Genomic DNA, 13,086 nt, shown 5'->3' with positions numbered 1-13,086 from the left:
AAAAAAAACCGACTATAAAATGTGAATACCCCACATTTTATTTATTTTCAATATTTTTAAAATTTACAATAATTTATGTCGAGAATTATTAATCAAGATTTTCTATTTGATGCATTCCACATTTTTTGAGACATAATACTTTATTTACTCCTCGCTTTTAAGAGAGACCAAGACGAGTCTTTTCAGCATATTTTGTCTACACTCACATGCATTTTAAGAAAATTTTCAATTTCGAAATATTTTAATATTATTTTTAAAAATAGGTTATAAAATTAATTAAAAAAAATAGCAAACAAATGATTTTGGTGTTTTTCATAAAATAAAATAAAATAAAAAATAAAAAACTTTTCAACTTCTTTAAACAAAATAAAAGTCAAAGACTTTCCGGTCTTCAGTAGCAAAGTTGGTCAACACAAATTTGGTCAACATTCCACTCCACGTGATCTGCCTCTTCCTTTCTTATATATAAATATAATATTATCATTATTGTACTATTTATTTATTATTATTTTTTGTGGTCCAAGACATTCTCAATTTCGTTCTACTTTAAATTGGATTCTTTTTAAAAATGACGTGGATATAATAAAAATGTACAAAATGAAATTCAAATGCATTCAAGATATTTTGCCGATCTAAATTAGAAGCTATTTGAACTTAAATGACTCATAAATAGTACGCTACTACTTAAATAGTACATAGTTGTTGTTTATGTTGTACGACACTGATCATTAAAATTTTTTTGTCATGAGAGTGTTCACAATTTACTTTATATGAACAGTTTTTCGTTGAAAAGCAGGTTCAATAACGTCACAAGAGAAATCAACATTGCCTCTTCTCTAAATTAAATTAGAGATCGAGTTTGATTAATGATAATATAGTTTATCAACCATGACCACTCTTTTAATTTGATAATTTACATTTTTTTTTCTCTTATTAAGACTATTTAATATTGCTAAAAATGTCAAAATAAAAATGTAAAAAAAATAAAAATAAAAATATTGACAACAAAAATCCAACCAAACAGTCATGAGAGTTTTTTTTTAAATAATTCCGACACGACATGTCGGTTTATGTTAATTATATCCACCTGTATTTAAAATAATGTTTTTTTTTTTTTTTTTTGTTTTAGGTTTTTAAGATTATGTGAATAAATATTATTTCTATATTATTATATTTTTTTTTTTGTTTTTTTTTTTTGTGGGGTGGGTAAAATTACTAGTGTAAAACATCTGGCTGTGCTGGACAGACATGAATTAAAGTAATCGTCCATAAATAAACCCCTTTTGCACACACTCCCATCGTCTTCTTCCTCTCTCCCTGAAAAGGAATTTCAGAATCCTCTGTTTTCACTCTCAAGCTCCATAAATGGAGGTTCATTCTCAGACCCTTTCTTCTTCCTTGGACCACTCTTCATTTCCACACCCTCTCAACTCCCACGCTGTATTCCCTCCTTCTGACCATCAACAACCCTCTTCCTCCGCCGACTCTCCGCCCACTGATGCCGTCTGCATGCCCTTCTCCTCCGCCGTTGACCCCTCAAATGGGGTTGCGAAACTGACCCAGATGATCAAAGAAGGCGGGGATGAGGTGAACTTGGCACGGCAGCGCTCGGCTGTGAAGCTGCAGAAAGTGTACAGGAGCTACAGGACTCGCCGGCTGTTGGCGGACTCTGCCGTCGTCGCCGAAGAGCTCTGGTGAAATTCACTGTCTGATTATGTTTTTTTTTTTTTTTGTCTGAAAATGGGGAATTTCGATTTATACTGATTATGGTCGTGAAATTTGTTGAAGGTGGTTGGCGATTGATTATGCTAGATTGAATCATAGTACGATTTCGTTCTTTAATTTCTTGAAACCTGAAACGGCTGCTTCTCGGTGGAATCGTGTTGGTTTGAATGCTTCAAAGGTTTAGTTTCTGAGCTGTTTTGCTTCACATTTGGGGACTTGAAAATGGGTTTTAATGGATGAATTTGAGGGCTTTTTCAGGTGGGGAAGGGGCTGTCGAAGGATGCTAAAGCTCGGAAACTGACTTTTCGGCATTGGATCGAAGCTGTAAGTGGAAGCTTTGTTGGAAAATCTCAAGAACAGTGTTGGATTTTGATTTGTTGTTGTTTCTTTTCCCTTTTCAGATTGATCCTAGACATAGATATGGACATAGTTTGCATTTGTACTATGAAGAATGGTGTAAAGCAGATGCTGGTCAGCCATTTTTCTACTGGTAATTGCTTTTTGTTTTAAGGTTGTTTCTGTCGGCTCTTTTTTTTGTTGTTTTGATCTGAAATGATCTGTTCTTCATTGTCGTGTTGGAGTTTGGATCTCTGTTTTTCTACGAAATATGTCTGAATCAAGAGTTTTGAAGGGTTGTCCCTGAAAGGTTTTGCAGTTTATATCCATTTTAGTGTCTAAATTTTTGCACAGTTCACTTGATCTTAAAGATCATAAGATGAGTTTTGTATGTTCTGGTTCATCCTCGTACATTTCATATGTTCATATGATCAACAAGAATCTGGATGGGATCTCTATCTGTAACTGTCCGAGCCCATCGCTAGCCAATATTGTCCTCTTCGGGCTTTCCCTCAACGTTTTTAAAACGCGTCTGCTATGGAGAGGTTCTCCTCCCCAACCGACGTGGGATCTCATAATCTACCCCCCTTCAGGATTGGGGCTCAGCTTCCTCACTGTCACTCGTTCTCTTCTCCAATCGATGTGGGACCCTTCAATCCACCTCCCTTTGGTGCCCATCATCCTTGCTGGCACCGTCTCGTGTCCACCCCCTTTCCAAGCTTAGCCTCATTGCTGGGACATCGTCCGGTGTCTGGCTTTGATATCACTAGTAACAGCTCAAGCCCACCGATAGTAGATATTGTCCTCTTCGGGTTTTCCCTCAAGATTTTTAAAATGCGTCGGCTAGTTTGAGGTTTCCACCCCCTTATAAAGAATGTTTCGTTCTCCTCCTCAATTGACGTGGGATCTCACACTCTATCTCGTTCGCTGCAGAAGTATTTAAAGATCTTATTTTAACTGCTGAAGCATGCATCAAAAGTCACAGTGAATGAATAAAATCTGGTTTCCATTAGGGATTTACCATTAATGAATTAACATTTACATCATTTCCAAAAGGTTTTGCTTCAGATCCTTGCAATTTGTTGTCTGAGTTTCTTGCTATTCAAACTTTGCAGGCTTGATGTTGGAGATGGCAAAGATGTCGACCTTAAAGAATGCCCGAGATCGAATCTTCGGCAGCAAACCATCAAGTATCTCGGACCTGTATGTCGACTTTTTATCCTATCTCGCTTGTGTTTTTTTTCCCTCTCTTCCTCGCTTTACCGTCAAGATAACTTTAACTTATCGATATCAGCAAGAGCGAGACAGCTACGAATATGTCGTTGTAGATGGGAAAATCGTCCATAAACAAAGCGGAGCTTTCCTTGATACCAAGAGAGGACCGGAAGGGACGAAATGGATATTTGTAATGAGCACTTCGAAGAGGCTTTATGCTGGTGAGGTGAGGATCGTCATTCGGTTTCCTGAGCTGCAATTTTGTTTCGACAGTGTACCGAGTTGATGAATTCACCATTGATGTTTTTCAGAAGAAGAAAGGAGCTTTCCACCACTCAAGTTTCTTGGCAGGAGGAACCACATTGGCTGCTGGACGGCTAGAGGTAGACGACGGAGTTCCTAAGGTAATTATACGGTCATTCCAAGTGTGAAAACCGACATGTTAATGAAAGAATTTCGAAAAAAACCCGAACGGGTTGATGTCATTTGCTTGTCTGTAACTGTAACAGCTCAAGCCCTCTGCTAGCTGACATTGTCCTCTTTGGGTTTTCCCTTAAGGTTTTTAAAACGCGTCTATTGGGGAGAGGTTTCCACACCCTTGTAAAGAATGCTTCGTTCCTCTCTCCAACCAATGTGGGATCTCACGATAATAGTTCATTCTCTGATGGCAGGTAATCTCAAAATCTAGTGGACATTATAAGCCTACCGACGACCATCTCGACATCTTCTTGAAATACCTCGAGGAGAATGGAGTGATTGTGAAGGATGTCGAGGTACTTAACAAACCACCTATGCAAAACAGGCCAACGAACACGTCCCATGATAAACGAAGTCCCTTAAATTCTATTCTTCTGCACTTCAGGTACGTCCAACAAGTGAAGATTCCGAAGGCTACGACGATTTGAAGTCGGTTGGACGTCGAACCAAAGCCGATTCTCTGAGCAAACTAGAAGCACTAGACATCAAAACAGAGGAAGAATCAGCTCAGGTCTCCCAAGTTGAAGGCAAAATAGAATACAAAAGGGCATTATCCGGTGGCCTGAAGAGCCCAAGAGCCGATGTACCAAAGGAGGTGATTTTGCAGAGAATTAACTCAAAGAAGGTAGCAAACTCTTATCAGTTAGGCCATCAACTTTCGCTCAAATGGACAACGGGAGCAGGTCCGAGGATCGGCTGTGTCGCTGACTACCCGGTCGAGCTACGAGTTCAAGCACTGGAGCATGTCAACCTATCTCCAAGGACTGCTTCAACTCCGTCGTACTCGAAGAGAATGGCAAGCTTCCCGATCCCAACCACTCCGACATCCGATACCTTAAATTAAATGGTCATGATAGTTGTAACCTTAAATCCCTCGAACTTACAATGTTCTGAAAAAAATATGTAAACGATGTGGAATGTTATGTAACGTTTAAATCTTCATAAGGTATAATATCTAAAATTAGAGCTTTTTTAATTGGGTCCCTATTAAACTTTTAATTTTATATTTAATAAATTTTTTAATTTGTTGAATATTCTCGTCCTTAAATATTAAAAATATATATTTAAATTTTCTATAAATTAGAATCACAAAATATATAATTTAACTTAATTGGTTGAAAAATTATAAAATGAGGTAAATAATGGTCCTCCATCTGCCACGTTGCCACTTTAACCTCTTGTAGAGGGGTCCTTTTAATATTTATCCAACGCACAAAAAATAAAATATAAAAAATAAAAAGAAATAATTTTTTAAAAAAGAAAGCCACGTGGGTATTAAATTGAGAAGCCACACTTCACTGCGCCGTGGCCTACAGTTCTTGTACGGCGGGTCTTGCCACGTGTAAATTTTTTACGAGTGCGGAATCCATTACGTGGCTTACTCTGATACATGGAGGCGCGTATGTTTTCACCCACACGCGCTCTTTCTCTCTCACACTCACACTCATCCTCACTGTTCTTCTCTTTTTCTTTCTTCTCTGAATTTTTCTCTTTCTTTTATGGTTTTGCTCTCATGGCTTCTTCTTCCAAGTACTCAGAGGGGACCAGTTGTTCAGGTTTAAGTTCTTCTTCTTCGTCTTCTACGTGTTCGTCTTCTTCTTCCTCGTTCATGGCGGCGGATCAGATGGTCAAAGTTGAGATTGAGGCGGCGGAGGCTCTTGCGGATTTGGCGGTTTTGGCGGTGCGGGAGAGTGGAGGTGAGCCGTCGGAAGCGAAATGGGAGAGTAAATGGAAGGGGAAACGCGCGAGGAAGGAGGTTAAGACCGAGGCGCCGATTTGTGGCTTTGTCGACTCCTTACCTAGTCGAGTGGATTTGGACCTTAGGATTCAGGTTGTTGATTACCTTTTTTTTTTTTTTTTTTCCTCAAGGTTTTGATTGGATTTTTCTTTCTGTGTTTGATTACCTCTTTGGTTTGGATTTTGGTGGTATTAGGTTGAGGAAAAGTTTGCACTCGTTAATGACAGAGGAAATTGAATGATGTTCTTATATGAGTATTGACATTGTATACAAATAATTATTTGCTGCAGTGATGCGTTGTTGATCGATCAAGGAGCAATCGCCATCTGTTTCTAGTGTATAAATCTGGAAGACTTCTTGAGTTTTGAAGCAATTTGATTTGTTTGGAAAATGTGCTTACCTAGGGGCTTGATTAGTTCTCATTTCTATATCTCTTTGGTCTTTAGATTCTAAGGAACTGGTATTCAAATTGGTGATTACTTATCCCTGACGTTTGGAGCAGAATTAAGAATATGGAGTTTTTTGTCTTAGAATTCAAACTAAGAAGTGGGCCATTGATTGATTAAGTGACACCACTGGCTATCTCATGAAACATATAATAGTATACCCTTCAAATTATTGATGATTTGACTAGAACTGTTGAGCGTTTGGCTTTTCTCTTCAACAAGTCCATTTGTTCTTCCGAATTAGATATCGGTTTATGTTAATTTGACATGTCAAACTGGTTGCCGTGTAATTGTATTGCCATTCTGTCCATTTATGGTGTGAGTGAAAACTTAAAGCATTGATGCAAAGTTCATTACTTATGCAGGCCTTGACAAAACACTTTTGTTTGTAGCAGGAAAGTGGAGTGGTAAGTCATCAGCCATCAGAAAAGGAATGTACAAATCAATCCCACGCCAAGTGGGAAACGACCAGGAAGATGTTGAAGGCAGAGAAGGAGGAGGCTAAATCACTTAACGTGAGTCCTATATGCACTACGAGCTACCCATTATCTGGCTGCAGGAGGTCAAGGCGTAATCTAACTGAGGTTATGCTTGAACTGGTTACCAGACGTTTTTATTATCTATTTTCAATCATTTACATAAGCGGCTTTCTTCTTCAGGCTGAAAAGGAAGAAAGAAGAATACGAAGGATTTTAGCAAATAGAGAGTCAGCCAGGAAGACAATTCGGCGTAGGCAGGTTCAAAGAATTTCTCTCAAGATGTACTTTTTGGTTTTATAGCTCAAATTATGTATCATATATTCATTGTTTGTTGAGGATCGTTGGTAGAGAAGTCCCACATTCATGGGTTTATAAGTAAGGAATACTATTTCCATGGGTACGAGGCATTTTAGAGAAACCAAAAGCAAAGTCATGAGAGCTTATGCTCAAAGTGGACGATATCATACCATTGTGGAGGTTAGTGGTTTCTAACATGGTATCAGAGCCATGCTCTTAACTTAGTCATGTCAATAGAATCCTCAAGTGTCGAACAAATAAGTAGTGAGCCTCGAAGGTGTAGTCAAAAGTGGCGAATAAATGATGTACTTTGTTTTAGGGCTCCAGAGAAGGAGTCGAGTCTCGATTAAGGGGAGGCTATTCTCAAGGGCTCCATAGACGTCAGGAGAGGCTCTACGGTGTACTTTATTCAAGGGGAGGATTGATGAGGATTGCTGGGAGAGGAGTCTCACATTAACTAATTGAGGGGAAGATCATGGGTTTATAAGTAAGGAATACTATCTTTATTGTTACGGGAAAACCAAAAGCAAAGTCATGAGAGCTTATGCTAAAAGTGAACAATATCATACCATTGTCGAGTTTCGTGTTTTCTAACATTATTGTGATAATTCAAGACGAAGGTTGCAGAAAATCCTTCTTATTTTCGTTCCTTTGTTTGTTGATTTCTACATGTTACACTAAACCATCTGTGGATGCCTTTGACTACATGTATAGTCGCAGTAGAGAGAAGTTTGAGTCTTCAAACGAAAACTATTATATAACTCTAACGATGATAGTTATTTTGCAGGCTCTGTGCAAGGAACTAACCAAAAAAGCTGCTGATTTAGCATGGGAAAATGAAAATTTAAAGATGTTGAAGCTAATAATAGAGTTTGAATGAGTTACTGCCGAAGAGAAGGAGGAGGTGAATTCAATTTCATCCACACAAATCTCAACCAACTCCGGGAATCCCCCTATAAAAGGACCTCCCTCCCCATCACTCAAATCACTCCTCCTCTCAATCTCACTTCAGTTTTCTGTTGTCACCAACAACTGGTATCAGAGCTATCTTGCAGCAGCAAAAAATGGCAGCAGAAAAACAAGTTGAGAGCTACGTTCAGCCCGCCATCCCGAGGTTCGATGGTCACTATGATCATTGGGCGATGTTGATGGAAAATTTTCTCAGATCAAAGGAGTTCTTTGATATGGTGGAGACGGGTTATGAAGAGCCAAATGAAGGCGAGGTACTCTCAGCTGGTCAACAGCAACTGTTGGCAGCATCGAAGTTGAAGGACCTAAAGGTCAAGAACTATTTATTTCAGTCCATTGATAGGACTATCTTGGAAACAATGCTTCAGAAGAAGACATCCAAGGAAATTTGGGATTCTATGAGGAGGAAGTATCAAGGCTCAACGAGAGTAAAACGTGCTCAATTACAAGCCGTCAGAAGAGACTTTGAAATTCTCCAAATGCAAAAGGGAGAAACGGTGAATGATTATATTGGCAAGGTTATAAGTCTTGCAAGTAAAATGAGGATGCATGGTGGTTCAATCACGGAGGTTGCGGTCGTAGAAAAGATTTTGCGATCACTAACTCCAAAGTTCGATTACATTGTATGTTCTATCGAAGAAGCAAACAATGTCGAAGAGATGCAAATAGATGAACTCCAAAGCTCCCTGTTAGTACATGAGCAGAGGCTCAATCGTACAAGTGCAATAGAGGAGATGACAGCCTTAAAAATATCCACACCAGGTGAAGCTTCAAGCCCTAGAGGTAGAGGGCAAAGAAGAGGCAGAGGTCGTGGGAGAGGCAGTCGAGAAAGAAGTGGAGATGTTGGCAGGTCAGCAGACCTAGTCAGAAATGATTATGAAAACAAAGGCAAGAGACACTTTGACAAGTCTAAGGTGGAATGCTACAGATGTGGACGCCTTGGACATTACAAAAATGAATGTTATACCAGGCTCCAAAAGGAGAAAAGAGATCAATCCAATTTTGTGGAGAGAAGAGAAGAAGAAACATTATTAATGTCATTCCATGCTATGAAGGTTGCAGATCAAGGTGTATGGGTCGTAGACTCTGGATGCAGCAATCATATGACAGGTTGTAAGGAATTCTTCTCAACTCTGGATGAAAATTTTCATACTACGGTTTCTCTCGGCAACAATTCAACTCTCCAAGTGACGGGGAAAGGAACCGTAGATATCAAGACTAGAAATGGCTTTGTAGAGTCTATTTCTAATGTATTCTACATTCCTGATCTAAAGGCCAACTTACTTAGTATCGGTCAGTTACAAGAAAAGGGGTATGTGATCACATTCCAAAATGATGAATGTGAGATTTATGACTCCAAAAGAGGATCGATTGCTAAGATGAAGATGACCACCAATCGTCTATATCCGTTGACGTTAAATATCGTTGCCAAAAGTTTGATGGTGAAGAAGGAAGATACCACCTGGCTTTGGCATTTTAGGTATGGTCATCTACACTTTAAAGGATTAAAGACGCTGTCCTCAAAGAAGATGGTAACTGGGTTGCCAGATATTACTCCACCAACGGAAATTTGCGAGAGTTGTGTGGTAGCAAAACATGAAAGAAACTCTTTTCCATCCGGAAAATCACGAAGAGCTCAAGCAATTTTGGAATTGATTCATTCAGACATATGTGGTCCCATCTCTCCAGCATCAAATGGTAACAAGAAATATTTCATGACCCTCATCGATGATTTTAGTCGAAAAACATGGACTTATTTCTTGCACGCCAAATCAGAAGCCTTTGATTGCTTCAAAAAATTTTGTGCTACTATGAAGACGGAAACTGGAAGAAGAATCAAGGCTTTAAGAACTGACAGAGGTGGAGAGTTCTGCTCGAACGAGTTTACTAAATTTTGTGAAGAGAAGGGCATACGGAGGCAGTTAACAACAGCATATACACCACAACAAAATGGTGTGGCCGAAAGGAAAAACAGGACCATTCTCAACATGGTTCGAAGTTTACTAAATAAAGGAGAAGTCCCGAAGGAATTCTGGCCTGAAGCTGTCGTGTGGTCCGTTCACATTCTCAACCGGAGTCCTACCTTTTCTGTTAGAGATATGACTCCACAAGAAGCATGGAGCGGAAGAAAACCTGCAGTAGACCACTTTAGAATCTTTGGGTGCATAGCATATGCACACGTTCCTGATGAGAAGAGAAAGAAACTTGAGGACAAGAGTTTGAAGTGTGTGTTCCTTGGAGTAAGCGAGACCTCTAAGGCGGTAAGCGAGACCTCTAAGGCGTACAAGCTCTATGATCCTTTGACAAAGAAGGTGGTGATAAGTCGTGATGTAGTCTTTGACGAAAGGAAGACTTGGACATGGGAAGAAAAGATCACTGTGAATCAGCAGATTCCTGTAGATCTTGAAGAAGAACAAACTGAAGCCCCAATTCAGCCTCACTTTGAGCATGGAGAGAGCTCATCACAAGCTCAACAAGAAGAACCAGTAGAAGAAGATCATGATCATAATCAAAGAAATCCAAGAACAAGAAAGAGACCAAATTGGATGATTGATTATGAGATGGACTATGAATCAAGTGATAGCGGTTATTTTGCATTCTTTATGGATAGTGATCCAATTGTCTATGAAGAAGCGGTAAAGGAGAAGAAATGGAAGGAAGCTATGGACAGTGAAATCAAATCCATAGAGAAGAACAAGACTTGGGAGCTCACCGATCTTCCTAGAGGACAGAAAACAATCGGAGTAAAATGGGTTTTCAAAACCAAGTTGAATGAAAACGGTGAGGTGGATAAGTACAAAGCGCGACTTGTTGCAAAAGGATACAAGCAAAAGTATGGAATTGATTATAAGGAGGCATTTGCACCAGTGGCACGTCAAGACACTATCAGGCTCATAATTTCTATTGCAGCACAGAAATCTTGGCCTATTTATCAACTTGATGTGAAATCGGCCTTCTTACATGGAGAGCTTCAAGAAGAGGTATATGTGGAGCAACCAGAAGGTTTTGTTAAAAAAGGCAAAGAGGAACAAGTATACAAGTTGAAGAAAGCTTTGTACGGTTTGAAGCAAGCTCCGAGCGCATGGTACAGTCGCATTGATTCTCATTTTGAGAAGATGGGATTCACTAAATGCCCGTATGAACATACGTTGTATGTGAAAACTGAAAAGGGAGGTAACATTATCATTATTTGCTTATACGTTGATGATTTAATATTTACTGGCAATAATGAAGAAATGTTTGAATTTTTTAAGAAGAGCATGATGAAGGAATTTGAAATGACAGATCTTGGCTTGATGAGATATTTTCTTGGAGTAGAAGTTACTCAAACTCCCGCAGGTAACTTTATCTGTCAGAAGAAGTATGCTCAAGAATTACTTGAAAGGTTTAAATTGGATGAGCGCACATTTGGAACTCCATCAGAATTGAGTTTAAAGTTGCACAAGGATATTGACGGGCGAGAGGTTGATAATCGGTACTTCAAACAAATTGTGGGAAGTTTGATGTACCTAACTTCAACAAGACCAGACATCATGTATGCGGTTAGTATGATAAGTCGTTACATGGAGCATCCAACGGAAAAACATCTCAATGCAGCAAGAAGGATACTTCGTTATGTGAGGGGAACCTTTGATTTGGGGGTATTCTACAAGAAAAATGCTTGAAATTCTTAATCAGAAGCAACCAGGTACGACGGTTATATATTGTGATAATATGTCAACTATTAAGTTGTCTAAAAATCCTGTGTTGCATGGAAGGAGCAAGCACATCGATGTTCGATTTCATTTCTTGCGTGATTTGTGTAAAGAAGGCATTATTGAACTCAACTTTTGCCGAAGTGATGAACAAATCGCAGACCTATTCACAAAGCCCTTGAAACAACCATTGTTCGAGAAGCTTAGAAGAAAGATGGGGATGTGCAGAATCCAAGATGTATATCAAGATGACGAAGTGAAGTCCTAAACTGATTTCCGCAGAATTCAGTTTAAGGGAGGGTGTTGAAGCTAATAATAGAGTTTGAATGAGTTACTGCCGAAGAGAAGGAGGAGGTGAATTCAATTTCATCCACACAAATCTCAACCAACTCCGGGAATCCCCCTATAAAAGGACCTCCCTCCCCATCACTCAAATCACTCCTCCTCTCAATCTCACTTCAGTTTTCTGTTGTCACCAACAAAAGAGGGTAGGCATTCACCAGAATCATACTATTTTCTTCTTGTAACCCACCCCCGAAATGAAAAGAAAATAACTGACCATTTACATTCTGTAACTTTTCCATTTGTCATAATCTTAATTTACGTTCATTTTGTGATTTTCAACCATCAAGGAAAAGGAGTTCGCCTTGAAAGAGTACCAATCTCTGGAGAGTACTAACAAGGAATTAAAGGAACAGGTTAGGATGGGGTTGCATTTAAGAAATGTGTATGGTCATGGTCTTACCAAATCTCCCCAAGATTCACTTGCTCGCTAATTTGTGTTTAGATGGCTCAAGCAGTAAGGCCCAAGGAGGAAGAAACTCCAGGAAACAATAGATCATCTCATGTTCTGATGCCTCCTTTACCTACCAACTACCCTCTTTTCTTGTTTAGTCGCCCTCCTTGCGCGTCGTACTTCTGGCCGTCTTTGGTTCAACCTTCAAGTCGTTATCATGAACTACACAACGTCGTTGTCATCCCATCGAGTATTCATTTTCCTGGAATAATAATGTTTGTGTGTCTGATTATTCCCATGTACAAGAAAACTTAGATGGCCTAAGAACACCCTTTTGTATAGTGCCTTGTTCTTGGATGTTGCCTCATCATGATCATAGGAATCTACAGAGTCCTCAAGCCTCGTGTCTCACGGGAAATAATCAAGAGGATGTTTATTCAACTTCCCAGAACAGTGCTAATACTTCAAATGTAGTTGTGTATTCAGAAAGCAGACATTCTTGCTTGCCTTCAGCTGAAGAAAAAACCGAAGTGCCTGACTTGAATGAAGCTCCTCAGGAACATACCCGGAACACAGTTGGAGCAGTTGAGGGTGTTGATGTTGTTTCTCCTGTGTAAGACTTTTACAAAAGGCGATGGCCAGCCAAAGAAGGTCAGTCGAACTCGGCTAGGACCCTCGATCCGGTTCAGCAAGGTTCTTCCATGTGAGAATGTATGCGGATACCAGTATCCTCTTCAGAACCGGTTGCTTCCTCTTTTTGTTTATACGTTCGGAGAAACCTACTAAGTCCGCCTTTCTTGCCCGGTGTGATTCAGTCGGACCCTTGATCCGGTTCAGCTAGGTTCTTCCATGCGAGAATGTATGCGTATCGGTATCCTCCTCAGGACCGGTTGCTTCCTCCTTGTTTATATGTTTGGAGAATCCTACTAAGCTTGTCTTTCTTACCCGGTGTGATTCAATCTTTCAGCTCAAA

General features: G+C 39.6%; 1 protein-coding gene and 1 non-coding gene across 2 annotated transcripts; both read left to right on the top strand.

The window, feature by feature from the left end:
* Positions 1–1,273: 1,273 nt before the first annotated feature.
* On the top strand, positions 1,274–4,729 carry LOC111800432 (IQ domain-containing protein IQM3). The gene is made up of 9 exons (XM_023684117.2): positions 1,274–1,694; positions 1,789–1,903; positions 1,984–2,049; positions 2,127–2,215; positions 3,177–3,264; positions 3,356–3,502; positions 3,588–3,680; positions 3,948–4,049; positions 4,139–4,729. Exons 1-9 carry the CDS (start codon positions 1,366–1,368, stop codon positions 4,595–4,597), a joined length of 1,488 nt encoding a protein of 495 aa, XP_023539885.2. The 5' UTR covers positions 1,274–1,365; the 3' UTR covers positions 4,598–4,729.
* A 304-nt stretch (positions 4,730–5,033) lies between these two features.
* LOC111800433 (uncharacterized) lies at positions 5,034–13,057 on the top strand. The gene is made up of 6 exons (XR_015422250.1): positions 5,034–5,584; positions 6,330–6,521; positions 6,597–6,674; positions 7,501–7,583; positions 11,997–12,075; positions 12,165–13,057. It is a non-coding gene; the product is annotated as an uncharacterized LOC111800433 (transcript).
* Positions 13,058–13,086: the final 29 nt, after the last annotated feature.

Source organism: Cucurbita pepo, chromosome 8, assembly GCF_057944985.1.
Source record: "Cucurbita pepo subsp. pepo isolate OVF chromosome 8, ASM5794498v1, whole genome shotgun sequence".
Taxonomy (NCBI): domain Eukaryota; kingdom Viridiplantae; phylum Streptophyta; class Magnoliopsida; order Cucurbitales; family Cucurbitaceae; genus Cucurbita; species Cucurbita pepo.
The sequence above is the reverse complement of the archived record's forward strand: the minus strand, read 5'-3'. Positions and strand labels throughout refer to the sequence as shown.

What these genes read in the sequence shown, in the direction of transcription:
- LOC111800432 (XM_023684117.2), top strand. Translation starts at nt 1,366, where the DNA reads ATGGAGGTTCATTCTCAGACCCTTTCTTCTTCCTTGGACCACTCTTCA. An exon ending in TTCGGCATTGGATCGAAGCT is followed by an intron (nt 2,050 to 2,126) that starts GTAAGTGGAAGC and finishes TTCCCTTTTCAG; the next exon opens with ATTGATCCTAGACATAGATA. An exon ending in TAGACGACGGAGTTCCTAAG is followed by an intron (nt 3,681 to 3,947) that starts GTAATTATACGG and finishes CTCTGATGGCAG; the next exon opens with GTAATCTCAAAATCTAGTGG.